The sequence below is a fragment of the Syngnathus acus genome, chromosome 20 (genome assembly GCF_901709675.1).
Source record: "Syngnathus acus chromosome 20, fSynAcu1.2, whole genome shotgun sequence".
Taxonomy (NCBI): Eukaryota; Metazoa; Chordata; class Actinopteri; order Syngnathiformes; family Syngnathidae; genus Syngnathus; species Syngnathus acus.
In genome coordinates, this window is record NC_051104.1 from 1,877,348 (window position 1) to 1,900,803 (window position 23,456).

The 23,456-nt window shown below is 51.0% G+C and overlaps 3 protein-coding genes across 3 annotated transcripts in view; 1 reads left to right on the forward strand and 2 right to left on the reverse strand.

Annotated features, from left to right (window-relative positions):
- LOC119139422 (cullin-1) overlaps nucleotides 1–8,068 on the reverse strand; it is a 29,469-nt gene extending 21,401 nt beyond the window's left edge. The window contains exon 1 of the mRNA XM_037280052.1: nucleotides 8,039–8,068. The gene's annotated coding sequence lies outside the window, so the exon portion shown is untranslated. The remainder of the gene's footprint in view (nucleotides 1–8,038) is intronic.
- inhbaa (inhibin subunit beta Aa) lies at nucleotides 4,240–8,444 on the forward strand. The gene is made up of 2 exons (XM_037280060.1): nucleotides 4,240–4,946; nucleotides 7,329–8,444. Exons 1-2 carry the CDS (start codon nucleotides 4,490–4,492, stop codon nucleotides 8,159–8,161), a joined length of 1,290 nt encoding a protein of 429 aa, XP_037135955.1. The 5' UTR covers nucleotides 4,240–4,489; the 3' UTR covers nucleotides 8,162–8,444.
- A 4,865-nt stretch (nucleotides 8,445–13,309) lies between these two features.
- Nucleotides 13,310–23,323, reverse strand: sugct (succinyl-CoA:glutarate-CoA transferase). Its single transcript, XM_037279693.1, has 14 exons — nucleotides 23,099–23,323; nucleotides 22,596–22,647; nucleotides 22,321–22,394; nucleotides 22,115–22,200; nucleotides 21,991–22,041; nucleotides 21,712–21,832; nucleotides 21,386–21,477; nucleotides 21,175–21,318; nucleotides 19,762–19,857; nucleotides 19,595–19,666; nucleotides 19,426–19,523; nucleotides 19,213–19,315; nucleotides 14,028–14,091; nucleotides 13,310–13,673 (listed from the first exon to the last, which is right to left on the reverse strand). The coding sequence occupies exons 1-14, from the start codon at nucleotides 23,226–23,228 to the stop codon at nucleotides 13,510–13,512; spliced, it is 1,347 nt and encodes a 448-aa protein (XP_037135588.1). The 5' UTR covers nucleotides 23,229–23,323; the 3' UTR covers nucleotides 13,310–13,509.
- Between the last annotated feature and the right edge of the window lie 133 nt (nucleotides 23,324–23,456).

A 23,456-nucleotide genomic window follows, 5' to 3' on the forward strand; every position in this document is an offset into this window, starting at 1 on the left:
AACTTTGCTTCTTGGCCTTCAGTCTCGTCTTGGTGGTCGTCATCATCCACCTCCTCATCATCTTCAGCTCGACTGGCTTGGATGGCAATTTTTTTTTCCATAACGCTGGCGCTTCCTGCGGGCGGAAAGCTTCCCGACAGCCCATCATCAATCAATCGGGCTGCCCCCGGGCGCCCGTCTACTTGCTCAAACCATCAGTCAGCTTGCTTCTTCGTTTTTTGGGGGGAAGGAGGAGGGTAGGGGAGCTGTCTTGACTTGCTTCATATGATGAATGAACGGGATGGAAAGATGATGGGATGAATAAATGACGGTAGACGACATGGATGGATGAATAGACAGATTTGAGGAATGGATATAAAAACGACTGGATGAATGAAAAAAAAACGATATAATCAATTCACAAATGAACAAATTAATTTATGAAAACGATTGGATGACTACAGAGATGAACGGGCGAAGGAATGAATGACTGAAGCTTGATAAATAGACGATGGACGAATGAATAAAAAAATGAAAGGCTGAATAGGTGGATGGATGTGTGAATGGTGGCCTGGTGAGTTTATCGGGCGTTTCCATGGTTACATGCGGGCGGGGCCAAGGCGGCTCAGAGTTCAGGTGAAGTTCATCAGTGAGCGTATGTAGGACACGCACACACACACATATTGCTGCGTTCAGGCCCCGCCGGGAACAAGCAGCGCCGCTGCTGCCGCCTTGCGAGCGCGTTTGAAGCCGTGTGAAGCGTCAGGCGGCGCGCTAATGATGACGCTAATAATGTTAATGACGCTCCCCGAGCGACCTGCCGCCGACGCCGCAGTGCATCGTTGGACAGGCGGGCCACATGACAGGAAGTCATCCATACACGCTGCCACAGAAGACAGGTCAAAGATCAGAGCAGCAGGCCTCGTGTGTTAATTAAATACACGGCGTGCCATTAAATGCGTGTTGGAATGTAGGAAAATGACGCATCTGAAAGAAATACCTCTAAGATTCATTACCTTTGAAATCTATCGAAACCGCCTTTTGTTTCGCAAGCATGCTCTTTGGTTGTTTTGAAGAATGCACCCAAAGTGTGATGAAAAAGTTTGGGAGTCAGTGCTTTTAAGGTGAGCGCTGCGGAGCGGCGTGGCTGCCGTTGTCCTGACTCGACTCTCGGCCTTTGATGCCAGCTGCCGGGCGGCCAATCAAATCCATGCTCTGCCTCGCTTTCAAGTGCATTCACCTTAAACAACACCAAAACACATCAATCCATATGAATAATTCATCGGCTGCGGGCAAAGTCCATCACGTATACGTTCAAGCCACATCCAATCAATATCTAATCGGCACGTCATCGGCGTTGCTTATTTTCTCCTCGGCACGCTCGACTGACTCGGGCCACCTGAGACCGATCACTCGCTCGTCCTCATCGACATTCCCCACACTGCGGAGGAATGCCCGTGTATGTGTGTGTGTGCTTTACATGTCCTCACATGACTTCACCTCTGCAATGTGAAGAGTGCGCATACGCACACAAGCATGATGTTACCTCTTGACGGTGGACGTTCTGCATTGAGACTTTACGATGACGTATTTATGATGACAAATTTATGATGGCGCATGAACTCATTGACTTATTAACAAACATAGACTGACAGTCGTGATGAATATACCCGTCAAGTACGTTTTATTAATGGGCAGGCGTGGAAGGGGGGTTCCAGCACTCTAATGACTAACACATCCCTGTAGATGGCAGTGTTGCATCCTTTTGTGATCGAACAAGGGAATGTGGGTGAACTCAGTCACTACAACAGGATAATTTCCAAACCTTGACTAAAAAACAAAAAAAAAGCTATCAATCAAATGGCTCACCTTGGCAGAAGAGCAGACGCTCCACTTGGTGTGAGTTTCAGCGTTGAGACAGTGAGACAGACGTTCTGTCTGTAGAAGACAAAGTAGGGGGAAAAAAAAGTTGTCAACGCGAGTAAGACCACAATGACGTGCACGCGTTTGACTCAGAGAGGAAAAGTGACGGCGCAGACGAGGCCTTTGACTGTCATTGATGATGTCACACGTCAACACTTTGATGTGTCATCGCGTCTGCTAACCTTCCTCCATCGTCTTCATCCCACATCATCGTCGGCCTCAGCGTGCGGGCGGGAAACACCCTGGCAAAAGTAAGAAGAGTCTTTTCAAAATAAAAGTCCACAAAAGTCTCAAGGAAAGAAGTGACATCATCTGTACAAAATTATACACACCCAGCTACAAGCGGTCGCGCACCCACGCGCTCATCTATGCACGGACAAGTCCACACCTACGCAACACACACCAAGCGTGTTATTTAATAATTCCACACTGGCGTAGACGGGAAGAAGACGTCAGAATGTTGAGGAAAGAGACAATGTGAGGAGAATGTTTGTATTTCAAATAACTTCAGCAAATGCTGAGTCAGCACGTGCGTGCCCACACACATACACGCACACACACACACACACACACACACACACACACACACACACACACACACACACACACACACACACACACACACACACACACACACACACACACACACGGTAGCCGTGTTAGGAGACGCCAGCGACGTGAACTTGATGGTATGTCCAATCTCCTCCTCCCCCTCAGGCTGTCTCCCATCATTTCCTGTTCCTGTTTGGACATCGGACATATGCTGCTCTGACGAGGGCTCACTGAGATCACGGGCTTTCCCCCGACACACACACACACACACACACACACACACACACACACACACACACACACACACACACACACACACACACACACACGCACACGCACACTTTTTTTGCGGCCTTCCTCTGTCGCCAGGGCAACCAAGGACGTGCGGTGACATCAAGCGTCACTCGAGGAAGTCGCTCTATTTGCATGTTGGGAATCCCTTACAAGGCCCGATATGGCACCCCCAAAAGTCAATCAACAGTCAAATATAGCCCGAGATGCACTTCATCCACACAGAAACACGATTTTCCATATTGTTTGATTTTGGGCAAATGAAAATCCATCCGATAAATTCAACTGTCAACTGACAACAAATTGAAACAAAAAAGTCACCGAAAGGTCATTTTGGAGCTTGCGCCCTCTAGTGGAGGGCCAGCCACTGAATTGTTCCACCTGTCACAAGACCTCGCTGTCACTCAGGAGATGATTATTTGACGTACCAACGAAAAAGTGAAAGACTAAATGGAGTTTTGAAGACGCCAACGTCCGTCACACAATGACTCGCTCTGCCAACGGTTGAGGAAAGCGTGCAGACGAGTGACGAGTCACACACTGATGATGTTACGCCGTAAACACGTCAGAACAGATGTGGCAGCCCTTTTCCTCTGAACTTCTCAGCAACGACGCTTCCTACTCATGCACGTACGCACGCACAAACAGGGAGGTGTTTTCCGGCCATGCCGAGGACACATCACAAAGCGTCCAAAATAGAAAAGGTGGTCACAAGAACCACATCAAGCTACTCATCTCCATGTGGAGAAGCAGTGGCTCCGCTTGAAGGTCCTCTCAAATGTCTTCAGAACCACCCTTGAACCTCACCTTAGAACCTTCGAAAGGTAATTACAAAAATAGTCTGCAACCTTTGACAGGTCTTAGAACATCTGATGGGTTCTAAGAACCACCCACGTCTTTAGAAACACCTTTGAGAACAACACAGTAAGGCCTGAGAAGCACTGCAGGATTTTGAAAATGGTGTTTGGAGAAGCAGCCAATATTGTTGGAACCACTGCAAAAGCCCTTCAATGTGATGACAAAGTGACAATATTTTGGATGAACATTAGAAGCTGTGATGGAGGTGGCTCCAATGTCCCCGGGAATCCGTGAAAGGTTTTTGGAAGCAGCCTCGGACCTCGGCTAGCCTTCAGAGGGAAACCGGAGGCTGTGATGGATTCCAGCTCAGAAATGTCCAGGATCGGGACTCTCGGCAAAGAAGCTGCATCAGCAGAGGGCCCCAAAAAAAAACGTTGAGGTTGAGGGTGGGTGGCCATCTGCCCTGACCGCATCATCTGGCACTGACGCAGACGGGAAAGATGACGTCTAAATCAATGCAGACGGACACTCACGGCAAGTCATGGGGAAGTTCAAAGTGGGGACCACCAGGTTGTGGTGGGCGGGGGGGAAGCTGGGAAAGAAGCAGAGAAGGTAAAGTTGGATGAGCGTGAGTCACAAAGACAGCGAGAGTGAGAGCGAGGGAGGGGGGATTTTGGCGTCCAGGGACGAGCGCAGCGCGGCGCAGAAAGAGAGCGAGAGAGCAAGCGAGCGAGTGGAGTTCCGCCCACCCAGCTGAAAGCATTCAACTAGTGCGCCAAGGATCATTCAAGGATCACTCAGCCGGGAGCAAGCGGAGAGCCGCCAGAATCGCCGCAAGGATCTCCGCCAGGATCGCAAGCGCCACAGGTTGACTCGCTTTCATCGCTCGTCTGTGCGCCTTATTACAAACGGGACTAACTTGGAACCAAAAGTCGCCCCCTTCGCCATGTCCACGCTGACGGCGCTGAGCAGCGCCGTCCTGCTCCTGCTGCACGTGTGCCAGTCATCTTCAGAGCCGGCCGAACCCGCCGGGCACTGCCCCTCCTGTGCCCTGGCGGGCGTACATGGGAACCAGGGCGCCCAGGAAGAGGATGCGGCCCAGCAGGAGGTGGTGGAGGCAGTCAAGCGCCACATCCTCAACATGCTGCACCTACACGCCAGGCCCAACATCACCCGGCCCGTGCCCCGCGCCGCGCTCCTCAACGCTTTGCGCAAGCTGCACGTGGGTCGGGTGGCCGACGACGGCAGCGTGCACATAGAGGGGGAATCCGAAGGGAGGGGCCGGGGGGGAGGTGGCGGCGGAGGGAGAGGAGGGGTCGCGACCCCGCCGGCCGCCGTCGCCCGAACCCACGACGACGACGATGAGCAAGACGCCACCGAGATCATCACCTTCGCCGAGCCCGGTGAGTGCGATGCCGTTGTTGCAAAGTGCATGCGGTGATTATACATCTGTTCTGGTTTCAACTTCTCTTGATGACAATTTTGAATGGACTCATTCAACTCATTCACCTCAAAAGAATCCAAGACATCCACATCGCAGTGAATGAGTTAAAATCTTTTTTTTTTTTTGGGCAATATTCACGTTCAAACTGTGCATAATGTTAGGAATGTTACTAATGTTTTCGAACACTTTTTGTTCGTTGCTCCTCATTTTTTTATTTTGTCTCAGTTTTAATAAACACTTAGGCCTATTACACAACTATGCTGGTCATAATGTTGGTTGGTCATAGTTAGAGGAACAAGTATCGATCAATTTATGGACTACGAATGAATTAAAATTATTCAAATAAATGAGGTGTGGTGGTCCAGCTAGGTAGGTTTTTAGGTCACAGGTGTCAAACTCAAGGCCCGGGGGCCACATACGGCCCGCCACATCATTTTATGTGGCCCGCGAAGACAAATTGTGCATCGAATTCGTGTGTCATTACTCGAATTGCAAATTGTCTTTACTTTTAATAATATCATTTTTTTTTTATATTTGACCAGTTTTTACTCGTCTGATTTGAAAATGAGTTATTTGTCAGTTTGTTTTGTAGCTTTTACTGTATATAATATGAGGTGCTCATACATTTATTTGGGTTGACAGTCACAATGGCCCTCCGAAAGAAGCTAGGACTACAATGCGGCCCGCGAAAAAAATGGGTTTGACACCCCTGTTTTAGGTGGTGTTAAAAGTTTGAAAAGCCGTGAATTATGTTCGATCATATCGCGTGGCCCAAAACGAGTGCAGATGACATCAGCGCATTGTAAACACGTCGCTTAGCGAGTGCGCCAAAGTAGCGCACGCGCGTGCCTACGCTCTCAAACGTGTGACGGGAAGTCATGTTGTCGTGCCCTCGGCGGCCGGCGGAGGGCGCCGGCCCAAACGCCACGGCGGCAGGCGGGGCCGGCGATCCGAAAATAGCTCCAGATCAAAAGTGTTGTGCGCTCGAAGGCGACACCGTGAGAAGACGCAGCGGCCAGGACACTCGCGCCTTTGTCGCCGACAAGCCATGCGTTCAGCGACTCGCTAATTAATTGGACCGAGTGAGACGCCACCGCAAAGAAGACGTGGCGGAATTCTTGGCGGAGATGCCCGCGTCCTTTAGTAGAGCACACACAAAACCCCGGCGTGAGTGCGTGCGCGCGAGCATTTGGCTAATTGGACTTAATTGAACACATCATTAGCGACATTCCTCAGAGAACTTTCATGTGTCGGCCATATTGGCGAAGTCTTTGTTGCTCCTCAGTCAGGATTCAAACTGCTGGGCGTGAAAGGCTGCGAGTCGCTCGTTCAGATCAAACAACATCGCTGTTCGTCTCAGCCAATCACACGCCACCTGTGGCAGGTGGGGGTGTGGCCGCTCAGGGCGTGGGGTCGCAACCACTGACTCATTCCCGAGCAGGCCTGGCACTACCCCGGGGCCAGGAGGGGCTCAAGCTCCCTTACAAAAGGGTGAACCCCTTCCAGTACTTCATTTGAAATTCCCAAAAATACGTGGAAATTATTTTGGCAGTCGAGTTGTGTCGAGCCCGTGATTGGCCAGTGACCAGTCCGGGATGCAGTGACCACCGGGATAGATGCCAACTTTGACTCGCACGATGAGGAAAGCCCTCGCGTCGGCTCGATAGCGCGCCCGGTGTGGAGTGATGGGAGCGAGCGGAGCTGCGATTGGTGTCTGGCCATCTTGTTTTCTCTTCCTGTCTGGGAATAATCTCGTCTGCATGCCAGCTTTGATCCGCCCGAATGGAAAAGCTGGGCCGGCGCAAAGAAGCCGCAGAGAGATGGATGTTTTTTTTCCTCCTGTCGTTTTTTTTTTGCCTGCGATGACTGCGAGCGCGTTTGAGTCACTCGGCGTTCGGGACATTCCTCTCGCCAGAAGAACGACGGCTGGCGGCTTTTTATTTACCAGCTGTTTCACGTCCTCTTGCGTTTTTCAAACTGCTACGCGTGCACGCAGACTCACATGTGGTGCCAATAAGGCCGAGAGGGCGTGGACTCGGATGCACATGTTTGCGCGTCCTTTGAGCCTGACGCTCGTCAAGGAGGGAATACGCTTGCTGAGAATCAACAGGATGCTTTTCATGTGGTTGGCGTTCTCAGAGAGGAGGGAGAACAAATACTCGCAAGTGGATGGCTGCCACTTCAGAGAGAAAAAAAACAAACAAGAAAGCTCGCTATTCCTCTACTCATGTTGCACATTTTAACTTTTAAGGCGATGAATTTCGCGATGAGAGAGTATGCGTGTGAGTGTTGGGTTTCCATAGTTACCTGCTGCTGACCGTGTGCGTCTTGTGCATCTCAGGTGAGGCCCGGGACACGGTGACCTTTGTCCTGTCCAAAGACGACGGAGGTGGCGAAGTGTCTCTGGTGGAGCAGGCCAATGTGTGGCTTTTCCTACGATTGGCCAAGAACAACCGCAGCCGCGCCAAGGTGGCCGTCCGCCTGTTCCAGCGGGGCGCGCCCTCGTCTTCGCCACAGGATGACGTCTTGATGGCAGAGAAGGCGGTGGACACCCGCCGCAGCGGCTGGCACACCTTCCCAGTTTCGGCGGCGGTCCAGGCGCTTCTGGAAGGCGGTGGTGGCGCGGCGCTCCGCGTCAGGGTGTCTTGCCCGCTCTGCGCCGAGGTGGGCGCCACGCCCGTGCTGCTGTCCGGCAGCGGAGGCGGGTCACAGCAGCGCGCCAACCGGAAGGAGCCGTCCCAACGGGAGCAGTCGCACCGGCCTTTCCTAATGGCGGCCGTGAGGCCGGAGGACTCGGGCGACTCTCGGCGCCGGCGCAAGCGAGGGCTGGAGTGTGACGGCAAAGTGCGGGTCTGCTGCAAGCGCCACTTCTACGTCAACTTCAAAGACATCGGCTGGAACGACTGGATCATCGCGCCGGGCGGCTACCATGCCAACTACTGCGAGGGCGAGTGCCCGCTGCACGTGGCCAGCATCACCGGCTCGGCACTCTCCTTCCATTCCAACGTCATCAGCCATTACCGCATGCGGGGCTACAGTCCCTTCCAGAACCTGCGCTCCTGCTGCGTGCCTACGCGGCTGCGGGCCATGTCCATGCTCTACTATAACGAGGAGCACAAGATCATCAAGAAGGACATCCACAACATGATCGTGGACGAGTGCGGATGCTCCTAGACGTTCACCGGGACGGCAGACGCGTCAGGCATCGGGTCGGGTGAAGAGGGGTGGTCACGTCCGTCCTCCGGGCACTTTCAGACAATAAGGAAGAAAAGAGATGAATATTAATATATTTTTGTTAAGAACGAAGTGGACGTGGCCTATTTGTGTGGCTGAGAACATGATGGCGGCGGCGGCGGCGGGGCTGACACGCCACAAACTATGCAACTTGTTTTCGATACGTTCCACACTCACCTGCCATCGGGCAAAATCTGCCAAGAACAGTAAATTTAAAAAAAAATTTGAATTTAACCCCTCCCACATCTCCACATTTAAAATTATATTCACATTTCAATTTCCAGCCGTCATGAAATGAAAGATTTTCATAATGCAAAAAAAAAAAGATGGCGCTCTTGGTTGCAGCAACCGAGAGGCCAAGGGTGCTTGCTTCAAGGTGTTTCCTTGCCAGTCCCACTAAAGGATAGCGCCAAAAGTGAGTTCCACAATGTATTGTAACACCAAAATGTTCAACCAAACCAGCTAAGAATGAATGTCCGCTTGCGTAATAGCACAACTAAACAACACAAAAGGCTATAGACGGGCTAACGGTAGCTCCAGCGCCGTGCTGGGCACCTTTTGGAAAAATGCGACACTACACTTGGGTTCAGACTCGCCCATCCCAAAAAAAGTGCAACCTAGCGGACGCAAACATTGAACGGCGATAATTTGGGGTTTCACTCTGAGCAACTTCCACTTTTTCCTTTTGTTTGCTGAAACGCACCTGGATGAAAGATGGACACTCTCGCGAGTGTGTGTGTGTGTGTGTGTGTGTGTGTGTGTGTGTGTGTTTGTGTGCGTGGTGTGTGCGTGGTGTGTGCGTGTGTGTTGAGATTACTTGAATGAAACAAGTTGGCTTGGCTGCTGGAACCAAACACTTCTATGTTACCATGGTTACCATGTTTGACGTTTACTGTCACGGAATATATGAATAATATTATTGTTTATGTTAATAATAATAATAATGATGCGTGTTATTTGCGAAATGTTTTTGCACTATAGCGAGACTCTAGGTCACAGGTTTGATGCCCGCCTTCAAACACACAAAACTTCTGCTGACATCACTGGTGACAACATTAGCGTAGCAACGAGCTAACCACCTGCTAGCTGTGCGTGAAACTATTTGATTGGTCAAATGTTCACCAGCTTGACTTTCCTTTCACTTTTAGCTCTTTTCAGACACCAAAGAGGCCCATGTGTGTGTGTGTGTGTGTGTGTGTGTGTGCGTGCATTTGTGTGTGCGAATACGCTGGAACGTTAGCTCAAGTTTTCTAAAATGTACATTTGCGTCCCCAAAAGACGTTGAGCTTCTACTCAGAAATTTCCCACAATGCTTTTCTCCTCCAAGTCAACGTGTTTCACAGGGAGGAAGGAAATGTTGTCATTTTCCAGACTTTCACCAAAAAACTCTTTTTGTTCTGCGCTACTTTCGGACGCTTCCCAACGGCCCCAGCCACACGAAAAGAAACCAGAAAAAAAAAATAATAATACGGAGGAAAAACTGGTGTTGTTGACACTGAACATGAAAGACGAGGAATAAAAAAAAAAGCCTATTTTTTATTCTGTAAATATGGAAATTGTGGCTTTGATGTACAAATGTGCTCGTGACATTTTCTGATCTAATTTATTGGACTTTTCTGCTTCCCATTAAAGTTTCAAACAACAAACGCCTGAGTATGATTATGTCAAATGGAAACTTTTGGAGCAAGAAAGCCAAATGGAAGGTTTGACATGCGCGGAAAAAGAATATCATGCCTTTGATTCACGGCGTTCAAAGGCACCTTATGGAGCTAAAAGTAGTGCTGCAGCGCACCATTATCTCAATCCATGTGTTAATTACAGTTTGATCTATATATCCGATTTGCTTGATTTGCATCCCTTCATTCGGAAACAGAACATGATGTCACAGTGCTGAAATGAACCGATTGAGATGAGTTAAAGCTCAAGTGAAGCGAACGATCGGAAACACGCCATTGAGGGCGTTGAAAGCGCCGCAAGATGTTCAAAGCAGAGCAGTCGGCGCCTCTTTTAAGCAGCTTGCGGCTCTTCGTAAGCCCAAAGTCAAACAACAACAACAGGCAGGCCGCTTGAGTCTCAGTCAGGGTTGTCAGCGGAGACGGACAGACGAGATGTTGTGGACGTGCGTGCGTGCGCATGTGTGTGCGCACGACGCCGGCACGTTGAATCTGTGTCGCTTTTTTAATTTCCTGTTCTGCTCATTTTACTCAGCTTGCTCAACATAGGATTAGCGCTTAATGGAGAAGGAAATGACACAAGTGCGTCAACACACACCCACGCACGCACGCACGCACACACACCCACGCACACACACACAGACATGACCTCTCATGGCTTTGTGCGTCCTCATTTGGTTCAAAAAACTTTCTCCTGTTCAACTTCTTGGGCAAAAGTGCCAGCGTCCGACTGTGTGTGTGTGTGTGTGTGTGTGTGTGTGTGTGTGTGTGTGCGTGCGTGCGTGCGGGTCAGATGGTCCGTCTAGACAGGCCTGCGCGATGAGCAGAGCGCACGCTGGCGTCTAGTCAGTCGAGCAAAGCAGACCAGGGCGGCAACCCGTCTCACGCCGGCGCCCACGTGTCCGGTCGTCACGTGCGCGCGCTGACTCAGGGTGTGAATCACGGTTCGTGCGTGAGACGCAAGGATGGGCATAACGTACACAGATTGGACGCTTCGTTACATTTGGCTCTGTCCACTTGTCCTCAAGTGGCTTATTTTAGGATGAGCACGTCGAGACGAACAAGGGACTGGTCGCAAGTTGAGGCAAAGAAACGCTGCTTGAACATTTTGCTGTGTTCTTTTTCTCTTGTCTAATGACAGGAAGCGTCTGAAGCATCAGCAAGGCGGAACCCCCCATTCGCCCCGTCCCTCCCCTGCCCAGAGCTCGTTCACAAGTCAACAAGTGTTCAGCGAACAGCAGCCAGGGCGGAGTTCCCTCCCAGGCTCGGCCAAGACCGATCCCCCGATTGCGCCACGAGGTTCCCCCAAAGTCGGCAGGAAGACGAGCCGGAGTTGCAACTTTCCCGCCGGCAGCGCTGAGTCACTCTGGCTGACCCGCCGGTGACTTGCGCGTCTGGGAAAGGCATCGGAAACGCAAACAGCAAGTTGACAACAACTTTGGGAAGGTCCTCCTTCACATCCCTGCATGTGTCTGTTAGCGTGCACTCAGGGCGGACACCGACGCACTCTAAAGTGGCCACTCCCACCAAAAGATGCATTTCTGCCCAATCTCAGCATGTGCTCTTTGATTAAAAGGACAAACAATGGCCACGCCGCCCCCGACCCACTTGTACATTTTGGGAATTGCCTGCTCGATTCCAGAACATGAGAGCGAGGAATGGCGTCACGTGTTTTAGAACGTGGACGGACAAAGTAAACCAAGAACATGATTCACTCAGCCACGCTGAGCACGCGCAGCTGTGTTATGACGGCACGCATCATAAACACGCACGTAATGGGGATTTAAATTTTTATTTTTGAAAGGAACTAACTCATATGGGACAGCTACTTTTAAAAGACGGGAAGCGTCCAATTCTTCTTCTTTGTTGTTCATTTTCAAGCGTACTCATCAGAGTTCGGCTTGAGGTCGGGCGGGGGTGCGTTGGGGCGAGGGCAGGGTTGAATTGGCGCGAGAGACAACAAAGACGAAACGACAAATGAAGAGGCCCGGCGCTAAGCTAATTGTAGGGCTAAGCTAGAGACAAGAGGAGGTCACATGACGCAAAGAGCCACAGGAAGGCGGGCAGGCGGGGCGGGGCTGGGCTGCCGTGACTGAACGAAGGGTGCGGTCTTTTCCTAACCGACCTCGTTAGGGCTCCAAAAAAAAGAAAGACTGACTCACCTTCAAAGTGAAAACGCTCTTTCTGTGGAAATCTTTCCTGATGACACAAAATCAGAACGAATCAACCATTTGCAAATAACAATGAATCATTTCGGATTGCAATCAACTCGAGTGGTGACCTGACATGTTTACGGTGGCCGTGTGACTTTTGCAAAGCCAACAACTGAAAACAACTCTGTTGGATGCATCTTGTGATTTCTTGTGCGAAGACCCCGTCGTCATGGCAACCTGGAGTACACATCCTATCTGGACTGTGGTGCGTGTGTTTTGAGGTGTGTTTGAATGTGAAACGCAGCTGCTCCAGCTGCACGCCGCCTCCTTCCCTGCGGCCAACGCCAGGAAGTGTTTTCCAGAGAAACTCCCGCCGGACGTCATATGAGGGAGTCCCGGCCCCGCAGCCAGCGTGCCCGCCTGAGTGCGTGTGAACCCGCCTTTGGCAGCAGCGCCGCGACTTGGCCGGCACCGACTTCGCTTATTGTCTCCGACATGAAGGCTGTCTCGAGGACTCGCAAAGGCCATCCATCAATCTAAGCAGGGCTGTCCAAAGCGCTTTTCTTCCGAGGGGCGCAAACGGAAAAATGGAAATGTGCAGCGCGTTTGTTTGCCACTCAAAATATGTCGTTTCAAGAGCTCTTACTTTTATCACGAGTGAGTTCTGGTACTTAAGTTCAGGGTGTGAGTACTGGATAGTGCAGTGGTGTCAAAAGCTTCAAATCAAGTTTTTTTTTTTTTTGGATTTGATTTTTGTGAGTCTCTGAGTGGCTTTGCAGCTGCAGCTGCAAAGCCTTCAAAATAAAAGTATTATTGATGTCAGCGCGTCTGCGATCGGCATCAGGATGCAGGAAAAAAAAAAAAAAAACGTCTCCGGTTCCTGCACGCGCTCCAGATGTCAGACAGTCGGGGACACTTAAAGAGCTGATGACTTACGTACATCCGAAGGGGTCACGGATCAGCCATCCGGCCGCTCAGGCTTCGCTCGGGCCTCGCGCCACGCCGCGCCTTCCGGCTCCTTGTCCGCGTCCTGGCGCTGTTGTGGCGGCTAGCGGAGTTACGGTTAGCGTTCAGCCTCTGGTCAGCATCATGGCAAATTAGCAAGCATCTGGAGCAGATTACGCTCGTGTTTAAAAGAAGCCACTCACTTTTTCACAGCTTTCTCAGCAGCAAGTTGGAGCAGAAGGAAACGACTCTAGAAAGGGAGGGAGGGGTCTGATTTGAGAAAATTAATTAAAGATATCAATCAATCAAGATATGACTTTCAATCTCTCAATTTATTTTTAATGATGTCATTCACAAGGCTGGAATAAAATAATCTTTCAAGACTTAAAAGTGCAGGTTGCTGTTTTCAAACATTGGCAGAAAAAGGATCAAATTTGGAGTTTTTGTGGTTGATTACTTTCTGCCGCTTAAATGAATCTGGAGTTGTGCAATTTTTCTGGGCCTGCCTAACAAGCCGTCAGCAAACCGAGTTCTGTGCCACGGCTCCCGACGCCAGCAGCTCGCTGATGACGTCATCAGTGTAGGCCAAGGCGTCGCGAAGCACCTGCACCGTGTGCTGACCAATCACAGGCGGGGGCGTGGGATCGCCATGGGAGAAGCCGCTGTAGCGAACCGCCGGACCTGAGCCACAACGACACCGCATGACAAGTCACGTGACGCGTACATCCGACTCTTCATTTGAAAGCCATCTTGTTTTTTTTGTTTTTGTTTTTTTTATTATTTGTGGCTTTTCTACAGTACACCGGCTTGCCCGCCTTCTCAGTGGCGCCACCTTGAGACGGCGCCAAGCTCAACTGGAAGCTATGAAAACGCTAGCACCCCTTTAGCTTGTATCACTAGCTCCTCCTAAATCATCATTGACACTGGGAATAAAAGAAATATTAAAGAGTAGCACTAATGAGCTCAAGTCTTTGCATGTGTGTGTGTGTGTGTGTGTGTGTGTGTGTGTGTGTGTGTGTGTGCGCGCGTACTAACCAGGCACAGTGATGCATCCTGCAGTGGGATGTTCCATCTCCTGCATGAGCCCGTTGTGTTTCACCTGCACACACAAACACAAGTTAGAGCTGTCAATGATAGAATTTTGACTTGAAGACTGGCGGCGCTGGGCGAGAACCGGTCCCGAGTGGGGTCCGTCGCAAGCCGGGCTGGGGGGCTGTCGTGTAAGAAAAGAAGATGAGTGACAGCTGGCGGGTGTCGAACGGGAGCGAGTCCAGATGTGTTGCAGATGTGCCAGAAGCAGCATTCACGTGCACGCAAGACGACAACAAAGTCCAAATGTTTTGGACACTCACACGAGCGGCTTATATTCCTAAGTGACTCACCAGCTTTAAGTGTGTGTGTGTCTGATTACATGCATATGTATGTGTGTGTGTGTGTGTGTGTGTGTGTGTGTGTGTGTGTGTGTGTGTGTGTGTGTGTGTGTGTGTGTGTGTGTGCCACACTTGCTGCTTGTCATGCAGGGTATCATTACATCCATATGGCCGTCTCTCTCACACACACACACACACACACCACACACACACACACACGCACCTTGTACTTCTCAAAGACTTTCCAACTCATCATGCGAACAACTCCAAAGTCATTGTGAAGGGGGCGAGATGTGTGTGACGTGCACATGAAGAGTCATCATCTTCTACCAAAGGCAGAAACCAAGACGATGACGAGAAGGACGAGGCTGACGACTGCACTTTACTTTTCCATCCATGGCTGCTCTCAGGCGTGCGTGGCCGCCATTGTAGCGTGCGTACGTTAGCGACCGAGGCCAACTCCGTCAATGACTTCTTCACCTTCGTCTCTTTTCGCGCCTTCTCTTCCGCTTCCCCCCCCACAACCCTTTGAAGCCAAGTGTGGCGGTCCATTAAGTCGACTAAGCAGCCCCCCCGGGAGCGTGCGGGCCTGCTGTTACATCACGTCAGCGCAACATCAAGGCGTGGGAGGGGAGGGGCGGGGGGGCGCGAGCGCGCAGCGACGAAGATCTGAGGTTGCCTGAACCTGCTGCTCTGGCTTTGACCTCGCCTATCAAAGCAGCTGTGCGTATGCATGTGTTGCATAAAGCGCATGAATTATGCTCTTCATCACAGGACGGCTTTGGCGTGCCAAGCGGGACTTCTGGTCCCCCTCACCGCCGCCACTTCTTCACCTCCGAGGTGAACCCTGACCTGCTCATCCGACATCCTCCCACCCGGCGTCTTCTGCTTCTCAACCGGTGGTTTCCTATCTGTGAGACCCATTTTTGGAAAAGTTAAGAACAAATACAAGGATTTGTTCAAAAGGAGCCTTTGAAATCTCGCACGTGACCTTCGCCAGCGAGATTGCGGCTTGAAGCAAGAAAGCTTTGCGAGACGTTTGGAGAAAAGGACCAAAACCCCGATGGCCAACTAGACCGGTTCAGAATCACGCAAGACCTGGGCCAGTTTCCGGAACCGCTCAGACACTCCGACGGTGGCGCCGAGCCCGCCCGGATGCGGCGTATCCTCACGGCGGTGTCGCGGGCGTCACGTGACGACGCCACCTTACAGCTTTGTTGCTATCGGGCTTAACGAGCGGCAGATGAGTCAAAAATAGAGACTCGGCTTTGTCTGCCGCTCTTTGTATTTCGGTATTTGAGCTCGTTAGCGGCTCCCGGTTACATAAAAACACCTTTCAAACTTCCAAAAATAATCCAAAGAGCCCGACCGCTTTTGTTTGCCACTCAACCGTCCCGATGCCCGGCCGTCTGTTTGTGGTGTCACAATTTAATTGGAGCCTCCTCCCTCCTCCGCCATCTCCATGGGAAAGTATGCAGACACATTTTCATTTCATTACATGCATTCCTGCGCGGCGCTCTCAAACGGAGGCCGAAGGTCCGATTCCCCGAAAACTCGGACGGTTTTACTTGCGGCGGTCGGGGCCTCGTCAGGTCGCCTGAACGCTTCCCCGAGAAATCAAACTGGAATTTCTTTTCCGTTTGTTTTCCCGCTTTAGAGGCGCCTCCTTCAGGTTAGCGGCTGGCTAGAAAAGCGGGCAGACTCGATTTAACGATGGAGATAAGTAAGCGTGAAGGTCAACATGAACTGACTCTGGAGCTTTTGCTTGGCCTGATCACGGCGCGTCTGCTTGTGTGATCAGGTTTCGCCGACGGATGTTTTCCCCTCGCAGAAAAAATGTCACGTTCAGACATTTTTTGAAGGAAAACAAAAATGATCCTTCCAAATTTGTCACGGTGCTTCTGTGCTTGGCAGGTCAGCGGGAGTCACGGAGACGTTGACTTCTCGTTCCGCCGCAGAAGCCCAAGAAAGATTCTTCGATTAGCATGTTAGCATCATGCTAATTTCAGGCAAGGAAGGATTTTTAATTGAAGGCATGAGAAGGCTGGTGGCCTTTTGCCTGCAGATGATCCGAGGCAGCTATCGATGCTCCGTCGGCTTCTTTCCAACGAGTCATAATCTTCTTAGATCACATCCTCCTCCATCCGCACTGATTGGCAAGCGCACTCGCGCATGTCACCTAACTTGCGTGGCCTCACGGTGACCCGTAGCCACTTTGTGGATTCTGGCGGACCGGGATCGCCATGGCAACTGATGGAGCGGGATCAGCCCCGTAAGCCTCTCATGTTTTCACTCGGCTCCAAACATGACGCTCGCCGTCCAGCTGTTGCAACACCTCGTCTCCGTCTTTGACCGTCAAGTCCGGCGCCCCGAACGCTCGATGGCTCTCGTCAACTTCAAAATTCACAAACACAATCTAGATCCAGCTTTGCACTTTCTGGAGAATCCCCCCTACATGACCCTTGACTCAGGAGGGCAAGCAAGTGCGGCATGTGGAGAAGAAGAGCAACAGGCGTCTTGGGAAAAGACGGCAAGATCAATCTTCTCCTAAAATAAACCCCGCGTGACGCAAGCGTTCCTGACGGAGCGCACGCTCATGAACACGTCAGTGTCAATGTTCTCCGAGGAGCTAATTGAAGTACGAGTGTCTTTGGAAATAAACACGCTGCCTCCAATTAGCGTGAAACGAGAACAGGTCGTTCAGGCCTCGGCGGAGAGCCAACAAGCCAAAAATGATTTGTTCCTGCAACGCCGATTGCCGACAGGTGAAGAAACACATGTTCAGCTGACCATCAGCAGACAAGCAAGAGCTCCAGCGAAGACTTTCTTTTTTTTTTTTCTTATAGCTGACAAAAAAATGTCCTATTGGGGAGATTGGGGAGAAAGGAATGACGAATGATTGGGAACGTCGAGACCGCATAATTCACTCCTCCTGCTGTCAAACGGCGAGCCAAGCAAAAATTGTTCACCTTGGTCTACGAGCTCCGTTGCGACCTCCGAACAAGATGTGAGTGGGGGATGACGGTGTGAGGTCCCCGCGACCCAGGAGCTCGCTGGAAGCCACCATAGCAACATTTTACTGCAACTTCGCTTTATTTGACAGTTTCCAAACTGTAATAAAATTTATTTATAGCCGCCGTGTACAAGTGAAGAGGAGCACACGGCTGTATTTCAAAGAGGAGGCGGAGCTTGTCGCAGGTTGAAGAGCCCAAAAAAAGGCATGAGGAGCACCGGCGGCCCTTGAGCAAGGCAGTCGGCGGTGCAGGCTGAGCAAAACCGCGTTGCTTGTTTAGCTGCGGCTGATTTACGTTCAACTTCCACTTCGGCGTTGTTTAGCTTTGGCCTCTGGGCGTCAGGATATGAGAGCCATATTTAGCTGCATATTTGAGGTGACAGCTACTGGATGGAGGGCTTGCGCTCGTAAAAGGGAGTCGCCGCCGCTGACCTTCAGGGAGATGAAAAGTGGAGGAGGCCAGCACGGACCCAATGTCGTCAAACTTGCAAGGTGAAGGGGAACGCGAAAGAATGTCCGACGTGACACCACTAACATCAAGGCGGGGTTCTGATGAATTTGCCATTTGTGGAATATGAATCAAGCAGATTAGGCCATCTCTTTGAAAATTGAAAAAGTGCCCCCACACTCATACTGACGGCTGTAAATAAAGTCACCGGGGCCACAATCAGGCCGACTTTGAGCGTCGGCGCTCCAACACGCAAAGCTGAAGAAATGGAAAAAGAAAATGTCTGACACAGAGAGGCGGATGAAAGCGAAGAAGAGGAAGCAGTGAGCGAGGAGGACGCGGCCAACAGTGACGCGAGGCCAGGACGCTCGCCAAATGACTTCCAGACTTTTCTTTGGGGCGGCCTCGTCCCCCCCTCGACTGCCAGAAGCCTCTACGGCGCCGCCAAAACACACCAGACACACACACACACACACAAGCTGTATTGGGAATCCCTCCCTTCCTGTGCATCGAGTGACTTGTCCTTTTTGTAGTAGTGTTTGAATATAAATCAGAAGCAAGCAAACGACAAAAGCGCTACAAAACCAACAAGAAGTTCCTGCCTTGCACCACGACGGTAAGATTCTTCCTTGACGTCTTTTTTTGCACACCTGACCGACGCTTTGGCTGAGACATCCCAAACAAAAGCGATCGTGGCTTCGCAGCCTGTGAGACATGAGTCGGGGCACGAGTTCTCTCTGAGGTGTGTCTCGATCCGCGAGGAGGGAAAAAACAAACAAACAACAATGTCGTGATGGCGAAAACAAGTCGGCGCCTCTTGAGGCAGATGAGCTGCCGTGAGACACGCACACGCGGGCCGTCACACGCGCCCGCTGAATCATAGCCTCTATACGAGCGCGCCATGCCAGGTGGCGGCGGGAGCTGTTGTCCGCAAAAACGTTCGAGTCCAACTTGTGGCAAGTCTCACAACATTCCGGAACATTCTGGACACGCTCACATGTTGCTGACTAACATGTTAACATTAGCATGTTGTTTACTTTAACCTCTTCAACATGCCACACACTCACACACATACACACATGAGACACACAGACACACACATGAGACACACACACACCAAATGTCCTGTTGCTTTGTTCTGCACATACATGGACGCACGCACACACACACACACGCACACTCACGGGCTTTGAGTTTGTGTCGAGTGTGAAGTGACTCATGTGGATTTGCTCCCATTTGAAGGGAAAGTGGGAACACGCGCACACGCACACACACACGCACACACACACACACGCACACACACACACACACACACACACACACACACACACACACACACACACACACACACACACACACACACACACACACACACACACACACACACACCTGCGGGTCAGAGAAGACCTCCCGGATGCTGTTGATTGGTCCAATGGGAACGCCCGAGCCTTCGAAGCGTCCCAGCCAATGTGTTGTGGTCTCTTGCAGAAACCTAAAAAAGGGGGCGGGGTCAGACTTGTGCAGCTAGCTTCAAGTTGGGCGCGGAACCTTTCATGTTAAAAAAATGGGAACGAGCAAAGATGAGCGACGCGTAGCGCGTACCTCTGCGCCAGCGTGCGCACCAGCGCTTGACGGTTTTGGACTCGTAGCTTGTTGGTGGAGTATCGAGGCTCCTGGCTGAGTTCCGGGAGCCGCAGAACCTGGAGACACATCCACTGTGGTCACCGTTACGACTACCAACGTCATACATGGCGCCCGAGTGTCAACGTACGTGACAGAAGTTGACAAACTGCTGGTCGTTTCCCGCCGCTATCACCACGTGACCATCTTTGGTTTTGAAGGCCTAATGCGCATACAGGAAGGCGACAATCTTGAAAAGTGGTTCACCAACATTTTGCCATCTCGCCAAAGAAAGACGGCGGAGGGGAGTGAGCTCACCTGGTAGGGGACGATGCTTTCGTGGGCCGTCCCCCAGCGCCTGGCCTCCTTCCCGCCGTTCAAGAAGTTGGCGGCAACATGGCTGAGGCACGACACCTGCCACACACAAGCACAAAAAGGCCTTAGCGCCTCATCCAAGCCCAACAAATCCCGCCAGAGAGATTCGGGAGCCGGCGAGGCATGATGGATCCTGTGACTTCATGACGGCGCGCGGTGGGAGCCTTTTGAGGATGTCGACATAAACGGTCTGGTTTGCATTTGCGGCCACTCGCGTTTCAAGTCTGCGCTCGCGTGGAAGCAAAAAAGAAGAGGAGAAAGAGGAAGACGAGGCCCGCGGCGTGCCAGCTGAGTGGACGCGACGCCACATGAGACAAACCGCGGCTTTGAGGCCGACATGAGAGCCGAGCCCGGCGCGGCAGCTTCTTTGCGGCAGCGCCGTCGGGATGACGAGCGTCGGGATGACGAGCGTCACGCTGCCGCTTTGACACGGAGGGGGCGGGGTCTATCCCAGCTGACATTGGCCGCGAGCTAGCTCAACAATGGTGCCAATCGGCTAAAGCACAATTTCCAAAGTAAAGCTGGCCGGCTGAATATTTTGCAATAAATGCGCCTTTCATTTTCAAACTGTGACTATTTTAAATATGACTATTTTTGAAAAAGACAACTTTCTTCTGCTTTTTTTTTCCCATCTCAACTATCTGTTATTGTACCATGATGACTTCATCTTGGGAGGCGACCTTTTCATTCCTGTGGCATTAAAGGCAACACATTGAAGTGGTCTTAAATTGGCATTCTCAAGTTGGACATCCCTGATTTTGTGCCTCCCCACCGTGCAAGATGGTGAAAACAAATGTTCCACAACTCACTTAACCATAGTTCCTTGCAAACCTATTATCATAGTTAATGAAAAATAAACAAAATAACAAAAGCTAACATTGATAACATTTTTGGTGATGAAATAAAACAATTTTTTTGAATGTCAAATAACTGAAACTTCAACAAAAACACTATAAAGAGTGAAAATATCCTTCGTTCTAGTCTTTTAGGGCTGAGTATTGATTTGATTTATTTTTGTTTACAGCTCGGAAATCTAGCACGGTGGGGGGTGCAAAGGTCAGAGGTTAAACCTCAGACCGGACGGCGTGCTGCCGGCGTGCAACATAAAACAGGTTTTTAAACGCAATGCTTTCGCACAAACGGCACGCTTCAACGCCACAAATCAAACGCACCCTGGGAGACGCCGTAGTCTGGGAAAGGAACGATAAGCCCTGATTTGTTTGGATGTGCAGCAAATATTGATTGGTGTGTTTAGACTCTCCCGAGCGCCGGTTTACACACGGAGCACTCTTGGGGAGTCGTCCATCACACACACACGCACGCATGCACACACACACACACACACACACGAGCTACCTGAGAGGATAGCAGGTCACAGTCAATGTGGGCGCCCCTCCCTGTGCGTTGGCGCTGCAGCAAGGCAGCCAGGACAGCGCCGTGCGCGTACAAACCGGTCGCCAGGTCAGTCATGGCTATGCCGGGCCGGACCGGATCGCCCTCCTGTTGCCGCAAAAGCAGCATGGTGGGACGTCTTGCTTGCGCGCGGGCAAACGCAAGGGTGTCTGACCTCTGACCCTGTGATGTGCATCATCCCGGACAGGGCTGAGGCGATGGAGTCGTAGCCCGGCCTTTGATGGTGAGGACCCGTTTGCCCGTAACCTGCGCATAAGGAAGGTCACGCGGGGCGGCGTCTTCTGACCAATCCGAGTGAGTGTTGACATTTTGGACGTGGCTTTCCCCTCAACGTTTGTGCTAATAAAGACGAAGCTAAAGAAAAGAGGGCCAGTCGCTGACGCCATCTGGTGGCGCTTCTCGGCAGTGGCGCCACATTTGCCTTTTTGTTGTTTCAGGCCTTTTTGTCTGTTGTGTATGTGCAACGACATTGACATGCACCTGAAATGGAGCAGTAGATGAGGGCCGGGTTCGGTCCGCTGAGCTGCTCGTATCCCAGACCCAAAGCAGACAGTTTGCCCGGCACAAAGTTCTCCATCAGTACGTCACACATGCCTGACAGCTGACAGCAATGCAGGCAAACAAACAAGGTTAGCTAGCGTGTCGTCAACATGCTAGCGTTGTCAACATGTTGGCTTATTGAACAGTCGTGCGGGTTTTACTTAAACCATTTTAGAAAGGAGGTGGCAAAATGAATGCAAAAGCGATGGCTGAACGGACCTGGTGGACGACATGCACTCCTCTGGGATGTTTGAGGTCGACGGCGATGCTCTGCGAGTGAAGAAGAAGAGATGAAGACTGGCAGATGGCCAACCCCGGCAAGCCTGCTTCTTTGGGGTCCTACTTTTTTGTTACGGTTGACGCTGAGGAAGTAGACACTCTCCGAACCCACAAAGGGAGGACCCCACGCTCGCGTATCGTCACCCGCATCTGGAGAGCGCCACACGTAACACTCTTCAACTTCGTGTGGAACAATTAATTGATTCAGCACATTTGTTTTCATTCATACTTGACAAATGATGCCCCGAGATGCTGGGCTGTGCGCGTCACCTGGTTTCTCCACTTTGATGACCTCGGCTCCAAGGTCTCCCAGCAGCATGGTGGCGAATGGGCCGGCCAGGACGCTGCAAACACACGACGCATCACATCACAGGGGGCGCTTCGTTTATGACATTGCTCATATACAACTTTGAAAATGTGTGGCTGTATTTCATAGAATTTTGAGATTTAATTAGTCTTTTCAGTCGTGTGCATGCAGTTGACATTTGATTCTTCATTTTCTTTCATTTTGCTCGCTTAGGCCAGAAGGCTTGAACAACTATTACCGGGTCAGGTCCAACACTCTGACGCCGTCCAGTGGCCGTCGGTGGTCAACACCTGCAGACGAGTTGAGAACTTTATTAGACTTTTAGTTGCCGGACTTTAAACGGAATTCTACATCAAAAGTTCAGTATCAGGTTATAATGTGACGTTTTACGTTGTAATGTGAAAGAACGTGAATCAATTTGATGACCATAGCTTGCAATGTTGCAGTTTGAGTTTAAAAAGTAAAAGTAACTTTTCATTTGTCATGTTCATGGTAGTAACTTGACAGAACCGGAAAAACTCAGTGCTGCAGTGTTGTTAACTTGACACTCGGACCACGACACCTGCTTTCAATAACTAATCTCGATCCGTTTTAATGGGAGAAGTCAACAGAAAAAAATAAAGTTTTGCGCTAGTTTTGCACAGGTTACTGTTGTCTTGTGGAGGGGCTCGTATTTTTGTTTCAACTCCCTCTAACCGAGCCGCGTTGACTGCAGCGTTAGCCACTTAGCTTTAGCGCTACCCGTTGCAGTTTGTGACAGCCGCCTCCCGCCGGCCCAACTTATGTCTCTTTTCCTCCCGAGCAGCAGCGACGCCAAAGCTGCTGAACAGACGCCCCGGAGGCCCTTCGACGACCAAACACACAACATCATTGCACCGGCTCGTTCGCCCGCGGCTAATGCTAACGTCAAGTTGACGTCGCCTCGGAATATTCGAGGTACTTCCGGGACATTTTGTGCCCTTTTACATCCATCTCTATGAAACAAATGCCCCCTTATACTGGCTGGCCCGTTGCTGGGATACACCGACAAGCCCAGCATATTGAATGTGTCCAAAGTGCGCTAATTTTCTTCCCTCTCATTGAACCACTCACTCACTTT

Coding starts and splice junctions, on each gene's coding strand:
- inhbaa (XM_037280060.1), top strand. CDS start 4,490: ATGTCCACGCTGACGGCGCTGAGCAGCGCCGTCCTGCTCCTGCTGCAC. Junction 4,947..7,328: donor CATCACCTTCGCCGAGCCCG/GTGAGTGCGATG, acceptor TGTGCATCTCAG/GTGAGGCCCGGGACACGGTG.
- sugct (XM_037279693.1), bottom strand. CDS start 23,228: ATGATGTTGTGTGTTTGGTCGTCGAAGGGCCTCCGGGGCGTCTGTTCA. Junction 22,395..22,595: donor AGAGTGTTGGACCTGACCCG/GTAATAGTTGTT, acceptor GTGTGTTTGCAG/CGTCCTGGCCGGCCCATTCG. Junction 21,833..21,990: donor GAGTGCATGTCGTCCACCAG/GTCCGTTCAGCC, acceptor CATTGCTGTCAG/CTGTCAGGCATGTGTGACGT.